The sequence below is a fragment of the Elephantulus edwardii genome, unplaced genomic scaffold, assembly GCF_000299155.1.
Source record: "Elephantulus edwardii isolate Elephantulus edwardi_28Jun2011 unplaced genomic scaffold, EleEdw1.0 scaffold00030, whole genome shotgun sequence".
Classification (NCBI taxonomy): Eukaryota; Metazoa; Chordata; class Mammalia; order Macroscelidea; family Macroscelididae; genus Elephantulus; species Elephantulus edwardii.
This window is the reverse complement of record NW_006399780.1, coordinates 3982428-3999459: the sequence shown is the minus strand read 5'-3', so window position 1 is coordinate 3999459 and position 17032 is coordinate 3982428. Positions and strand designations below refer to the sequence as shown.

The following is a 17032-nucleotide window of genomic DNA, read 5'->3' as shown; positions in this document are numbered from 1 at the left end:
TTAAAAATACTAAAAAAAATGTAAATCTCTTATTTTACAGTCAACTGCAACTTACTTGAAAACTAATATGTTCTTTGGAATGCCTATAAAAAAATAAGGCCTTTAAATGAATATGGAATATTCATTTCAAACCTAAAATTAAAAGATTTGTGGCTTTTCACTACACCATAAAATAATGTTGATCCAAATAAATAACTAATAGTTACTAAGTGACTTCCAAAGTAAATCATGAAGAAACTGCAAATAAGCTCAAAAGGAAAATACTTTCATATCAACTGTGGCTGAAGTAGTTTAAAATCACAGAGTTTTACACACTTTAAATAACATGGCTCTGAAACTTACTTTTCTACAGCAGATCGTTTCTGGGATTTTGATTGATAATTTAATGCCATCTTTGTTTCCATGCCAGTGTAAATTGCAACTCCTGTAAAACAGAAGAATAAATGTTAAAATAACACATGTATATTGCTTTAACTCAGTAAGTTTTGGATAGATACTATGATAATACGGAGCTCTGGTGGCCTGGTGGGAAAAGTTGCACTGCAATCCTAAAGGCATGCAGTTTGAGGCTATTAGCTACTCTGTAGGAGAAAGATGGGCAGTCTCCTCCCATGTGATTAATTCTGAAAACCTGGTGGGTCAGCTCTGACACTATGACATCCAACAATAACTACAACTATGATAACAGACTTTTGTTCCTTGAGAGGCAATGATGATGAGACTTTGTTTCACATGCTTTTAGTGCATGTTATCCAGAAAAGTCAATCACTGGAAAAGACATCATGCTTGGAAAGGTAGGAGGTCAGTGAAGGAGAGGAAGACCTGCAATAAGATGATGTCACACAATGACAGCAAAATGGGCTTGAGCACATGGGAGACTGTGAGGATGACACAGGACAGGAAAGATTTAGGGGTGTTTCTCATAGGATTGCTTTCAGCCAGAGTTGAATTGACAGGCCCTAATAACAAAGAAGAATGATAACAGTAGGGAGGTGCATGCCTTAAAAAAATAAATCACAAAGGATCAAAAGGCCAGTTTACTTCCAGGGATAAAGCTTATAAAGCTGTTATAAAAATGAATGGAAATTAGAATTACAGGGAGTAAGTGGCAACAGTGTGATTACATATGTGTACTGTAATTAAAAAATAAGTATGAAAGGTTAAATGAAAAACTAATCAGGTTTGTAAACTTTCACAGGACCAGGCTCATTTAGGGTAAAGAGGCCATCACCCCTCCAGCATTAACTGTGAATAATCTCTTAAATTCTAAGTTTACTCTATCACAATGGAATAAATATATTGTAGAATTTTAAAAATTGTTTTATTTCATTAAACACAATAAATAATCCACCAGAAAGGAGAGATAATAGCAAAGAAATATCACTTTTAAAAGAAATTTCCTATAGGACTGTATTTTAGGATTATTTTCATGGATATAATTTTTACTTTCATGAATATAGTTTTATGCTTTAGATAAAAAACAAGTACTTAATATACAAACAATATCCATAGCTGTCACTGCTCTAAATGAAAATGTCTATGGTAAATAAACATTTAAAAAACAATGTGACACTGTTGTTTAATAGACTGATTGTTCAAAATGGCTTTCAAATACACTGGTTTTGACATTTGAGCCAAGTCTAGCCTAGACTAGGTTAATAATATGGATGAGGAAAACATTACCTTTTGGACTGGTATGTGTAAGTAGGATATATAATTTAGTAATGAAGGGATTAGCTATTCTTGCCATTCTATCAGGCTAAGTTGAGCAGGTTCAGAGACAAAAAAAAATGTGGATCTTGTCATTATCAAGAAGAAGCAAGTACAGTGTACCCTTCTGGTTCAGAGATTCCTGTGCTAGATGAACTGCGACTATTAACAGTAGCAGCAGATGTAGTGAAAAATCTGAGTCCATGGGGAGCGAGAGATCCATGTGAGACAGCTGAACTGACACTGCTGATGATAATGACAGAATTGATGGCCTTCACCTAAGCTTAATGGCAGAAGAGTGGGAACCGACAATGTAATTGGCATGACTGTAAGAGCTGTGTAACGCTGGCCCAGAGCCACAAAGCTAAAGGTAAGAGCGAATTTCCTGTGAGCACACTTGGTAAGCTGTCCTAATGGAAGAAGTGTATTCTATTTTCTACCTGAATTGTAATCTGTTACTTTTTAATAAACTCTATAATCATGAGATTGCTAGTGAGTTCTGCGTGGCCACTGCAATGGTTTAGCAGAACCAGTAGGAGAACAGTAAAAACAAGAGCCCTGGGAGGAATGCTGTTGTTACAATTGATAGATGTTGCAAGACTAGGGATATGTCTGACCTCATGGGGACTCTTTCCCCTTGTGGAGTTCCTAGAAGTAAAAAGCTGCTGCCTTCAAAATGGCCACACTATTTTCACAGTTGGTTTCATGATATCAATAAAGATATCAACTTTGCTTAAGGTACCCCTTAAGACATTATTAATAATACATTAATTAAAATACTTACCAAAGATTTTCTCTGTGTTCTTTAGCGTGGCTCCTCTAAGAAGCAAGTTTTCTGATCCTAATGGTCTGGAAAAGTAAAGATTATCAGATATGTATCAATTAAAAAAAAAGGAGGAAGGCAAAGAACAAGAGAGAAAATTAACTTACTGAGCAGATTTAATTGTAGAGGGAAATAAATGAAATGTTGTTACTATTGTGCATGATCAGTTCAGAAATGACCCACAGCTGATCCTCCAGCAGGTTTTCAGAAGCAGTAAATTGCACAAGGAGACTGCCCACCTTTCTTCCATAGAGAAGCTGGAGGATCCAAATCATGTGCCTTTTGATTGGCAGTACAACTCTACCACTTAGTCTAATTAGTTCCTAATTTAAATAATCATTTGGGTATATCTAGATTATTAAGGAGCTCTGGTGGCCTAATGACAAGAAGCTATCCTGCAAGGCATACACTTCGAGTCCACTAGCTGTGCTGTGGGAAAAGAAGGGGCAATCTTCTCCCAGATGACTAACTGCCTCTGAAAACCTGCAGGAGGATCAGCTATAGGTCAGTTCCAACTCGATGATACACAACAACAGATTATTATAAGTGAGCTGAGATCCATTAACATTAAGTGAACTTTATCTATGGATAGATCTTGGAAGTGTAATGGCATCCACCTCCTAAACAACATGCCTCCAGAAACTCGATGAACTTTGATAAATGTTGATAGTTACAGAAAGGCTTCAGGCCTATGAGTTGTGCTCGACTCAAGGGCAATCAACAACATGGGTAGATAAAAACATTAAATTTTTATAAGATTCTTCATAAAATTCTAGCTTTATTAAAAGCTTTTATTAGCTTTATATAAAGTGTGGTCTTGGGATCAGAAACACTGAAATCATATAAAAATCTGTTAGGAATGCAGACCCTCAGCTCCTAAAAAAAAATCTCCTAAACCGGAATCTGCATTCAAAATCATAACTATTAGAGATTGAGAAGTTTATTATTAGAATAATGGTTGTTGAAAATGTGGTCTCTAAACCAGTACAATTAGGAACTTGGGAACACATTAGAAATAAGCTCATTTACCTATGGTAAATTGATCTTTGACAACGAGATAATATCAGTTTAGTGGGGAATCTTTAGCAAATGGTGCTGGCAACATTGGGAAACTGTAAAAAACTTAAGCAAGACCAACACCTCACACCTTACACCTTACACAAACTCCATCTCAAGGTAGATAGGAATCTAGAAGTAAAACCAAAGACTATAAAATTCATCAGAGAAAGGTAGGAAGAACTTTAAGAGCTAATCCACAGCATGAACAGTCTTCCAAGAATAATGAAAAACCTACAATCAGCAGTACTACAATATTATGCAGCACTGAAAACCATTAAAATAGTAAAACATTACAAAACATGGGGGAACCATGAGGAAATTAAGTGAAACATCTCAGTCACAAAGGAAAAATTAGTGCATAACACTGCTGCTATAAAATAGGACTGACATGGAAGAGTTGGGGGGGTGGAATGGAGAAAGAGTGGATAATGAAACATTGCATTAGAACAGATAAAGGAAAAGAACTGTCCAAAAGGAGTATTTGATAGTGATTATATGTACGACAACAATCTGGAACAAGAAGTGCATTATCGGGTGGGCTGCGGGGGTCAGGAAGAGAAAATGTGAAACAATAAAAGAAGAAAAATAATAAAGTTTCTGGTGAAAGAGAAAAAAAAATGCAAATTCTCAGGCTATTAGCTACTGAATTAGAAACCGTGGTAGGAACTCAGTAACTTCTTAAAAAGTCTTATAGTGATTCTTAAATACTCAAAACTTTAAGAATAAAATCTTCATGTATTCTAAAAGCTAACAGGTAGTTCATTTCAGGTAGGTCATATATTTGACTTTCAATTTTTCAAGCACAACCTCAATGACTTGGATATAGTCATTTAAATGATCATATTTTAAAAGATGAAGCTTAGGATTTTTATACAGCATTTTTTAAATAAGGATAGGTCTCTGAATAAAGATCACCAATGAATATGAACAATCCAGAACTACTACTTTTGGAGAAAATCAGGCAACAAACAATTTTAAAATCCCTGAAGAATAAGTTTTGTTGTAAAGAGTAAAAACACAGTGACAGAGAACTATCTGTTTCTGTTCTGTTCTAATAGCTCCCTTTGCCAAGGAGATAATAATTTCCTTTTAATTTCCTAAGTAATGAAAAAGACATATGAAGCCAAATTCAAATTTACTTATCTTGGAATGTATAACATCGTAATGATTTCTTTAAAGGATAGCTGTTGTTATGTGCCTGTCACGTTGCTTGAGACTCATAGCAACGTTCAATAGTTCTGAACTCTACTCTATCCTGAACCGATCTCACTATCTCTGACACAACTAACCACATTACTCCAGTTACTAGGTAAATCCATCCTATCTGGGGTTTTCTTCTCCTGTGCTGTCCCTCCACCTTTCCTCTCTAAGGACTGTTTCCTCCTGGCCACATGTCTTAAGTATGTCATATGGAGCTTCAAAATCCTTGTCTGCAAAGAGTAGCTTGGTTTCACCCTCTCTAGGGCAGATGTTCTCTTGGCAGCCCGTGGTATGTTCAATACTATTCTCCAGCACCACAATTTGAAGGCATTGATTCTTCTTCTGTTATCATTGTTCACTGACCAGCTCTCTGACGCATAGCAGTAACTGTGAAGACTATGGCTTGGATCAGGCATACCTTAGTCTCTGGACTGACACCATTGTTCCTCAGTACTCTGGGGAAGTGCTTGACAGCAGATTTTTTTCAATGCAATTTGTCTTTTGATTTCCTGGTTACTCCAGAACACTTATTGCGCTTATGCAAAACCTATACTTTGACTAGGAAGCAGCTCAGAACAGAACAAGGAAATACTGCATGGTTCAAAATCAGAAAAGGTGGTATGTCAGGGATGCATCCTATCTCCATACCTTTTCAATCTATATGCACAACAGATCATCCAGGAGGCTGGACTTTATGAGGTGGAATGTGGCAACAGAATTGGAGGAAACTCAACAACCTGTGTTATGCGTGCTATGCAGATGACACAACCTTCCTTGCTGAAAGTGAGCATTTGTCGCAGAAGGGCAAAGACTGCAGCCTTCAATATGGATTGAAGTTCAACATCAAGAAAACAAAGATTCTCACAACTGGAACAAATGGCAGCATCATGATAGATGAAGACGAACATAGGTATTGTTAACAACTTCAGCTTGCTTAGCTCCACAATCAACACACAATTGTGAAAAGACATAAAGAATTTATATTTAACTGAAGATAAGAATAGACTCTGCTCAAATACCACCTTGGGATATACATAAACTGACACAAATATCCTAGAGCTAGCAGATAGTTTCAAAAACCATTTGTGTGGCTGACAGTCATTAAAAATGAAGCCTCCTGGGGAGCACATCTGTTGTCTGCTTTTGTTATAAGTATTGTCAGCTTCTGTTAGCAACACACTTATAATAATTCATGTCATAAGTACTTATGAAAACAAATGAACCTTTTAAAAAGTGTCTCTAGGAAGTCTAAAAAGAATTTAAAAATTACTTAGCTTCTAGTTTGGACAAGAAGGAAGAAGACATATTATTCTGATTGGACTGAGGATTTGTATGTGTAACTCATAACTGCCCAAACTATGAATTCATAAATTTGTAAAAGTCGAAGTATTAAAAGTCTATCAAGGAGTACATAAATTACAAAATATACTAGTAATTATCTTGCTAAAATGCTCAACAATTAATTTGAAATAGAAAAGATAAAAAACATTTTATATTAATTTTTTTTAGATTGATCTTCCTGGCATTATAAACCTAAATCAATTTACTTTGCAAATAACATATTTTCACAACTTGGTGAGCACATCCTGGACAGCATCTGTTTGCCTCATTTCTGTCTCCAAGACCATGTTTTCCAACTACTGAACCTTCTTCCTTGTTTCCCACTTTTGCATTTCAGTCACCCATTATTATTACTGCATCTTGGTTACATGTTTGATCAATAGCCAACTGCAAAAGTTTGTAGAAATCTTCTATTTTCTCCTCTTTGGCTCTAGTTGTTGGTACATATATCTGAATGACATTAACAGGTGTTTCTTGCAAGCATATGGATATTATCCTTTCAGTCACAAAATTTAATTTTAGGATGGATCTAAAAATGGTTTTTTCATTATGAATATGACTCTGTTTGCCCCTCACCTTTTCATTTCCTTCTCAACACAGCAGATGACTGTCTGATTAAAAATGTCCCAAGCCTAATCCCAGTATGTCAATGCCCAGTATGTCAATAACAAGAATACATGAACAGAGAACTACCAGAAGTACAGGATGGGTTTAGAAGAGTCCATGGTACTAGGGACATCATTGCCAATGTCAGATGGATCTTACTTCAGTATCTATTTTATAATTTCCATAGAGTATATTTCTACTGATGAGTAAACATGTTGTTTAACACATTTAGGCATAAACAATTTGGAGACAGTCTGAATTAGAAAAAGAATTTCTCTAGCAAGGGGATCTATGTAAAACTTCAAAATCCATTTAAAATCAATTACTTAAATTGTATCATTTAAATAGCTTAACAGAAAATTCTTCAGTTAAGATTTTTAAATAATGCCTTGATAAAATATTTACAGGCTTAAGAAAGCACAAACTCAGCTTAAAGATCCAGACTTCTATAATGGTGAATTACAGTAAGTTATTGCCTATTCTACATCAACGACTAGATGTACTTCTAAATCAGAGTCACATGGTTAGATATTTGATGAGTTTTCATTTTCTTGTGAGTTTATAGGGTATATGACAATTCACTTTAATCTCTATGATTAACTGAACAAATGTGTGAACCTGTATTCAATATCAGTAATATATCTTCATTACCTGATAATAGCTTTATATATTATTAAGGCAGACTAAAACATGTCCTTTGTGAAATATCTTCTATTAAATCTGGAAAGTAATATAAACCCAATAATTTGTTTCACCAATTAATGAGTACATTAATATATTCCAATACAATGGTTTACAAACTTTCAACTTTGTAAGTTGAAGATGAATTATTATGTACATTCTAAGAGGGCATTTCTAATGGAAGAAAACTACCATATAATTTGCCTTGGAACTAATCTGTAAGAAAGCATTCTCAACAGTACAATGTAAGAATATTCATGGATAACTGTTAACAAAAGAAGATGTGAATACACAAATAAAACCAGAAAAATTTTTTCAGAAACTAAAAGGAAAATTATAAGACCTCTTATTAAGAAAAGAAATTAACTTTGAATTTACTAATACAGATAAATATTGTCAAAATGTTGAAAGAAAATATATTTCCTTACCTTACCACAGGGTCATTTAGATCATTGTAAACATTTATACGACCAACAAATCTGACAACAGAAAAAGTGAAATTACTGAAATATTCAGAACCTCATGCACATTTCTGTAACATATATATTTTTAAGAAAGGAATGCGTGTTATGTATAAATTATGGTGCTTTACTAAAAAATACATTCAATGTGATTAAACCACTTTATTTCCTTCTTTCTTATTTGTCTGAAGTCCCTGAGAGTGTTAACCAAAAGGTTGGCATACTCACTCCATTCAAAGGGTTATAGGGACAGTTCTCAGAAGAGTGAGAGTCACTGTGAGAACAGCTGGACATTCTTCTTTACTTTACAATTATATTTATGGACTACAATGTTTTCCTTAACATTCGGTTTCACATCTTTCCGCCTCAAAATAAAGAAAATTACTTTTTCTTTAACAAATGTACTTCCATTAAGTCTTTTCAGGGATTTTTAAACTACAGATCTGAAGCCTTGTTTTGTTTTTCTTGTTTGACGTCATCAAGTCTACTATGATTCATTGTGACCCCGTGATCATCAGATCTGAACCTTGCCCCAGCCTGCACCACCCTCCTGTCTCTGCCATGCTCAAGCACACTGTGGTAGTCACTATGCCAATTCCTCTCAGTGAGGGTCTTTCTCTCCTTGGTGACACTCTACTTTTCCCAGAACAGTGTCCTTCTCTAGGGACTGGTTCCTTCTGAAAACATGACCAGGGTAAGGGACATGAAATGTTACCATCCTTGTCTCCAAGGAGTACTCTAGTTACACTTCCTTCAAGACAGACCTGTCCTGTTGGCAGTCCTTGGTATATTCACTACTTTTCACCAACATTACAATTCAAAGACATCAATTCTTCTTCAGTCTTCCTTATTCACTGTCCAACTTTCAGAAGTATAATTTTTTCTTAATTATACTAGTTTATTTACAAAATTTAGATACTGTTTTTCAGACCAGATTCTTCCACTTTCCCTCACCCCTCCACCCATCAAATTGTACAACTCCATGGAAAATGCTTAAGAGGAATACAAAGATTCTGCTTACTTGTAGAGATCGGGCTGAGGCTGCTCACATTCAATTGTAGCATGGAGCCCATCTATGTCTTCTTCAGTATGAAATCCCTTTGTATCTTGAACTGCATAATGAGTCTAGAAATTTCCAAGAATTGGGAATTCATAACCAAAATGATAAAAACAAACATACTAGCCAGTGTTTTCTTAGTACAGCATCAAGATTTAATTTTTTTCTGAATCTAATCAAGTCTAATTGCAATGACTGGTTTACTATATGAAAGTATATGTACAATGAAAAATTCAAAAGCTATAGGAATATAAGGTATTATTATATATATTTATCACTGTGCTCAAAACTTTCAATACTTCCATTCTCACTTATTGTCCTCATATTTAAAACTAATATGCAAACAGCAATTATTAGTAATATATTTAAAAAAAGAGACTTGAATTTATCAGTCATAGTGCTGGATATCAATCTGGAAACAAATTTAAAAGGTAAATTGTTCCTTTCCATTTAGGTCCTATTGTTTACAGAAAGGCATCACTTCTTCTTTCTTATCTGCTCTGTACAAATTGTATGAACATCATTGTTGTGATAGCATATAAGCTTCCTATGTGATGCTTCTCTAGACCAATGCCAAACCAGATGAAACCCACTACCACTGAGTACATTCTGGACCCTGGGGTGCTCCAGAGGGTTTCAAAACTGGAAAAGCTACACAGAAAGAGACAGTCCATATTTCCCCTTTGGTGCAACTGATGGTTCTGAACTGTTAAACATTCAAATCGTTTATATGGCTCAATATATAAGGTACTATGTCACCAAGGCTTCTGGATCTACACCAGAGTAATTCTCTAACTTGAGCAAGCATCAGCATCACTGGAGTGCTTGCTAAAACAGATTCCTGCCTTCCAACACCAGAGTTTCTGATTTACAAAGTCTGGTAATAAAAAAAAAAAAATTACATTTCCAATAAATTTCAAGTAACAGTCAAGCTGCTAGATGAACACCACAGTTTGAGAACTGGCCTAGATAGTATTTATAAGCATAAGAATAGGGCCTTTACCACTACATTTATTTGCGAAGGAAAGCCAAACTTGTGATTGAGGACTTGGAGAAAGGGAAGGTATCTCTGAATCTCTTATTTTTTCTCTTTGGGGACATTTTCTAATTCTAACAAACACGATCTCATTTACGCCAAGTTGGAATCAACTCATAGTGGTCCCTCCACTAGATTTGAGGCTTTCAAAACACATGGGAGGAGAACTGCCCATCTTTATTCCAGAGAGGTACCCGCTCTCAGTGAGCAGTGCAATCCTCTACGAGCTATGCCACCAGAGCCTCCTATTTCCTAGTAGTGTTCTTATATCCTAAATTAAAATTCAAAAAGAGAGTCTATTTCATTTCACAGATGTGAAAATGGCAAGCATGCACATAAAACTTGCTTCTTAAAAAGAACCCATATAACTTAAGTCCCATAAACCAAATCTAAGACACAAAAACAAAACCTAGAGAGTATACTAGGCACCACTAAGAAACAAGTTTGTAAAACACTATATAAGATGGGAGAGTCTATAAAGAGCATCGCAATGGGTAAAAGAACTCAGCCTCATAAGGAAAAATACAGTATAAGACGATTATTGTAAAAATAAACAAGATAACCAGTAAGATGTATATACATGTAAAAAAGGGGAAAGAGAGGAGGAGGTAGAAAATAAGGAAGCAAATCTCTAGGACTGCAGGTTTTAGTGGACAGATGGACGTGGTGGTAAAGAAATAAAAAGTTTCAATGAGGACTGGAAAAGACCTAGTAATAAAAATACTGATAGGCATAGATTAGCAGTAATTAATTTTATAAAATATATGAATGATTGTGTGATATTCAAAGTAAATGAAAGGAAGACTGTATGAAGCACAATGTATATGAATAGAAAAAATTTAAATAAAATAAATAACAAACAAAACCTAAGAGAGAATACAATTAAAATACCAAGTACCAATAAACAAACTATCTGAAATGAAATAACTGTTCTAGTATTTTAGTTCTCTACCAGGAAAACTGCCATAGAATTCTATCTTGAAAACAGTGATGCATCTGAACACACACACAAATTACCCAGTATTTCTATTTCCCCAAAAGTACTACTGTTTATATCACAGCAAAATGGTAATTCTCTTAGGCTCTGTCTACATAGAAAAAACAAAAGTAAATTTTGAGGGAGTAAAAAACCCAAATGAATTCACAGCTGTTTAATACAACAATTTCATGAAGATAGGTATATCTTCTGGAGTTTCCGCAACTTTCCCTGTCCTATAGAGACTGCCTCTATCTAAAGGTACGGCTTAAGCATTGTTCAGGGTTGCACTTTTATGAGCTATTATGCTCACTTTCACAAACTCTTTGGAGACTTGGTGCTTTTTGAAAAGCACAAAAATCTAAAATTAATTACATGCTACATTAGTGGTCATTAAACAAAACGTTTGTTCAATCAGCCACTGGTACAAAATTTCATACTGAGTAGAAGTTAACTTTTAATTCAGAAGATAATTATGAAATACTTACACTTGCTAAGGTAGCAGGTAAAAATTAAGAACTATGTGTAGCTCTTTTATATAATTCTAGGATAGGAAAGACATTAATTTTGACTAGTGAAAGAAAAGCCTTCAAAATTAATTCATTCCATGAATACATAATTTACTCTATCAGCTAAATCATACAGGCTAATACTAAAATTATTCCATTAACATGATAGTTACAGACACTGAGAGCAGAAAGTAGGAAACAAGCACAAACCAAAGTAACAAAAATATTGGACCACATAGTTCCCTAAAATTTTTCTTGTTACAACCATCTAAAATATTGATTTTTTTTTTCCAGACAGGATGCTAACCTTCTATGGTTACAAAAGCATATGATCATACCTCTAATGCTCTGAATACATTTTAAGACATTATACTGTAATTTTAAAATTTAAAAGGAACAAAAATAGAATCTATATGAATGACTGAATGAAACACACTGCAAATGAAATATTGTATAAAACACAATGTATATGACTTAAACAAAATGTGAAGAAATCATTATATGAAAACCAATAGAAAGTATTAAAAAACCAAAAGAACATTACCTTATGACTTGATTCTCCATCTAAACTGACAGTTGTAACATGGCAGGTTCCATCTCCTCTGTTGCTGGAAAGGAATATTAGGTCACAAGGAAAGGTTTCATCTTCTTTGACCATCACAATGTCACCAACCTAAAAGAGAACACAAAGAACAATTAAAGTAGAAATTTCAAATTATAAGTATGAATCTTATAAGTAGGATCTTTTTTCCTAAACCTACCCTTACAATATTTGCAATTTTATAACCAGTCTACCATGCTTAAGAAGTTTTTAAAGCTAGAACTCAGACGAAGAAACAAGGAAGAGTGAAGGTGAATCTACTTTATCCTCTAAGTATTATATAATAAACTCCACAAAACCCACAGATCCATTATGGAGTTTATTTATAGGAAGCTATTTTAATGGCAATGAAAACAACGTATAATAAGAAATTCCCTTGAAACTGAAGAACGAAAGATTGACAAGTACTAGTTTTAAATCAGTTAATTAAAAATTATATTATTATTTTTCAAGAAGATAAACAGCATAAATGAGTACCATTGTTTCACACCAAGCAGGTAAAGATTTTATTAAAGATATCAGAATCCAAATTATCACTACAGAAAGTCTTTGATCTAAAACACATACTTTAAAAACACGAACTTAAGTTGTTTGACTTTGTCAGCATCAAGAGGCAATAATTAAACAATATACTAGCAATCTTATGTACAAAAAGCTTCTACAAAATAGTTAAGGAACATCTTTTTACCTTTATTACGGGCTTTGACTGATTACGTTAAAAAAAAAAGACCTAAAAAATCCACAAATGTTCTAGATTTGAAAATATACACCCTAATATTATATTAACAAAAATAGTATAATTGTGATACAAGGACAAATACATGAATGGAACAGAATTAAGAGTCCGGGATGGGAGAAATCATATATCTATTAATAATGGATCTTTCACAATGACGTAAATTAATCCAATTGTGAAAACAACAATCTCATCAACAAATGGTGCTTAGATAACTAGATTTCCAAATACAATAGAATGAAGTAGAGCTCATACTCCCCTAATTTATTAAAAAAGTAATAAAAATGAGTCAAAGAACTAAATAAACTAAGCCAGTAACACTTTTAAAGCAAGACTTTCAGACCTCGTTTTTATAGATTCTCAGGGATAACACAAGTATGATCAACAACAACAAAAAACACATAAAATGGATTATATAAAAATTTAAAATTTATGCACATCAAAAAGATTGTTTAAAAATATCTTATCAATACAACTTACTGGAACAACGTTCAGGAAAAATATTTGGGAAACATATATTAAATATTATTTCATATTTAGGTTATTATCTAATCAAGAACTCCTACAGTCCAACAATAAAAAGGCAATCTAGTAAAAAATGGGCAAAATATCCGAATGCACATTTCACAAAAGAAGTTACACAAATGGCCAATAAATATATGAAAAGATGCTTAGAACCATTAGCCATTAAGACTCTGCCAAAGTTTAACTTAACAGCAAGCAATAAATGCCAGAGAGAATGTGGAAAGCCTAGATCTCTCATACACTGTTGGTGAGACTGTAAAATGGTACAACCACTCTGGAAGACAATTTGTCATTTCCTCAAAAAGCCATGTGATCCAGCTATTCCACTGCTCGGAATATACTCTGAGAAGAGCAGAACTGAGATACAAATGGAAACTGTAGACCAATGTTCATAACAGTGTTATTCACAATTGCAAGAACATGGCAACAGCCAAAATGTCTTATCAACAAACAAAGAGCTGACCCTCTAGCTGGTTTTCAGAGGCAGTAAAATGCATAGGATTGCCCATCCTTATCCCATGTAGCAGCTGGTGGATTCGAACTATAAGCCTTTGAGTTTGCATCCTAGCTTCTTACCACTAAGCCATCAGTGCTCCCTAGACCTCCCATTAGCCATTACATAACTGCTAATCTAAACCATCCTAGTATGCCACTTTGACTGCAACAGAAAGAATATCATCAGAAAAATAGGGGTGGGGGGATAAAGTGAGCGTAGAGAAATGGGAATCATCATCCATTAATGATGGGACTGTCAGATAGTGAGGTATTATGGAAAAGAGCATGTCATTTCCTTAAAGAGCTGAATATGAAAACTGGCATTTGACTCAGCAATTCTCTGGTAGGACTATACCAAAGCAAGTGAAAGAGGGCCTCAAATATATCTGTGCACCCCACTGTTTGAGACAATTTTATTTATATTAGGCAAATGTGGAACTAGCAAATCTATCACCAGTAAAAAAATAAAATGTGGTATTGAAATGCACACAAACATAGCCATAAATAGGTATGACGTTAACATGATAGAACACGCAGCATTATTCTGAGTTAAATCAGACACAGAAGAACAAATATTGTATTGTATCTAAAACAGATAAATGCATAGAAATGATTTTATTAGTCATGAAAGGATGTCAGAGGGACCAAAAATATGTAAGACATTGATTAAGAAGTATTGATCTCCTTATTAAAAAAATCAAATAACCATCAAGTTGATTTCAAATTCACAACAAAAGCTTATGTGTTGGAGTTAAACTGTGCTAACACAGGGCTTTAAAGAAATTATTTCTTTGAAACTAAATTCCAAAGTGCTCTGGGTGAAGTCAACATTCTAACCTTTCTTAGCAGCATAATGTACTGTTTGTACCACCTAGAGACTTCGAGCTCCAGTTAGGGTGACAAGAATTTGTTTAAGTAGAGTTGTACAACATGACACATTAACTAATATCTACACTGTTAGAGAATATTGTTCCAATGTCTAGAAGCAGTAGATTACTTACTGCAATGATTAAGTTCAAGTCTTCGTACTATATAAATATATATATTTATTCAACATGGAGCTCTGGTAGCCTGTTCCTAAGAAGCTGCATTGCAATCCCAAAGGTACAATGTTCAAATCTAACTTCTCTGTGGGAGAAGGACAAGCAATCGTCTCCTTTGCTATTAAGAACCTCTGAAAACCTGCTGGAGTTATGGATTGGTTCCAATTTGATGGTACTCAACAACAACATGACTCTACTACAAACCATAAATTGTTTTTTTAAATAGAGGAATTACAAATGAGGTGAATTTTACCTCAATAACTCAGTTACCAAACCCCAAAACAGAACAAACTGTAACTCAACAGTAAAACAGAAATGTTAAACAGTCAGTAGGAAAAAAAAAAAGAGAGAGAAAGAAACAATGAGTTATTTAGTCAAAGAGAACATGCTGTATACTGTTGAGCTAGAACTCATCTATAGTTGACACTCCAGCAGGTTTTCAGAGGTTGTATATAACATGCAACTAAACTGTCCACCTTTTTCTCTTTGAGAAGCTTGTGGATTCAAAATCTGTGCTTTTGGGCTGGTAGCACAACTCCTTACGAGTAAGCCATCAGAATTTCTTAACAGTTTTAAAAAAAGTTGGTCATGTGGCCTAATATTGGGGGAAAAAAAAAAAGAATTTCTTAATGAGTCCTGAGAGGTTTCACATTGATAACATTCATAATGTTTCTGTTGACTATGAGCTTTTACATGTCCACTTAGGCTTGAGAGTTGATGAAAGGCATTCCCACATTACTTACATTCACATAATTATTCTGCAGTGTGAGCTGGCAATTGTGTGCTAAGGGCTAAGCAAAGCCTTCCCACATGGCTTACACTCACAAGGTGAATGTAAAACTCTAGTGTGAGTTTGCATGTGTTTACTGAGGTCTGAGGCAAAAGTAAAATCTTTCTTGCATGGCTTACACTAAATAAGCCTTCTTTGCAGTGTGAGTTCAAACGTAGTATGTGCAGTATAAGGCAACTCTAAAGGCTTTCCCACATTCTTTACATTCATAAAGTTTCTCTTCATGTAGAAATAAAAATTAAGCACATGAAAAGATGCTCAACATTATCAATCATTAAAGAAATGCAAACTAAAACCACAAAAAGGTATTACACATCTTTCAAGAGATTGTTGCTATTATGCTGACTCTAATTCATGGTGGGTGATGCCATGTGGACAGGTAGCACTGCTCTGTGGGTTTTTTGGTGTCTGACAATTTGGAAAGACATTGCCAAGTCCATTTTCTTATGTGCCTCAACATGAATTTGAGCTGCTAAGCTTTCAACTAGTAGTTGAGTATTTAGCAATTGGTACTGTCCAGAGAAATAAACCTATAAAAATACTCAACTCAAAAGCAAATAGAGATACTCAACCCACTATCATTGAGGCAATACTGCCTCACAGACAGATAAGATAAAAAAGTGACAAAACCAAATGCTGGCAAGGATATAGATCACTCACACAATGCTGGGAGAAATATACTACAAAGTACTTGTAAAATTTGTTTTTTAATTTACTAGTTTGCACATAAGAATTTGTTTCTAGGATTCAAGATGGCGGGAGAGGCAGAGATAGCGTGGTGAGCTGCGGGAGCAGCGAACCACTTAAAGCAGGGCCATTGTGGCCTTCCGCAGACTTCAGCTTATTGATAATTGAACACTTAAAACAGTTGATGACTGGCCCTCAGTGAAGACTGAGGCTCAACAACAGGAATTCAAGGATTCCCAAGGAGGAATGGGCGAGTCTTGTGGCTCCCAACCCCCTCCCACAGAGCCCGCGCTGTGCCGCACAGCCACTGCAGCTCCATGAGGCTTCCACAGCCGGAACCAATGGATTTCCTCACCCAGGATGGATGCTGGGCACTGGTCCTCCTCAAAACTGGTACAGTGAAGCCACCACACTGCCGCAAGGTGGACTTGTTCTGGAGAGAATTCTTGGAGCCAGGATGGTGGCAGTGGGGGAAGCGGGCATCCACCGGCCACCCGCCATGCCGAGCGCCCATATGGCGGGGGGTGGGGTAGGGGGGTGGATGGCGCACCCCCAATGGCCGCCTGTGCTGAGGGGGGCACACCAACCCCGCTGGCCGCCTGCATAGGAGGTGGGGGATGGGATGCATGCCCGCCATCTACAAGTTTGGGTTTCCTTGGACAGGCCAAAGAAGACGATTACCTATACAATGGATTG

The 17032-nt window shown here is 35.3% G+C and overlaps 1 protein-coding gene across 1 annotated transcript in view; it reads right to left on the bottom strand.

Moving 5' to 3' along the window:
* Nucleotides 1-17032, bottom strand: part of ATP11A (ATPase, class VI, type 11A) — a 188997-nt gene that overhangs the window by 72662 nt on the left and 99303 nt on the right. Inside the window, exons 5-9 of the mRNA XM_006883954.1 lie at nucleotides 12004-12132; nucleotides 8903-9006; nucleotides 7849-7899; nucleotides 2495-2559; nucleotides 343-424 (exon numbers count right to left, since the gene is read on the bottom strand). Coding sequence (XP_006884016.1) covers nucleotides 343-424; nucleotides 2495-2559; nucleotides 7849-7899; nucleotides 8903-9006; nucleotides 12004-12132 — 431 coding nt within the window. The remainder of the gene's footprint in view (nucleotides 1-342; nucleotides 425-2494; nucleotides 2560-7848; nucleotides 7900-8902; nucleotides 9007-12003; nucleotides 12133-17032) is intronic.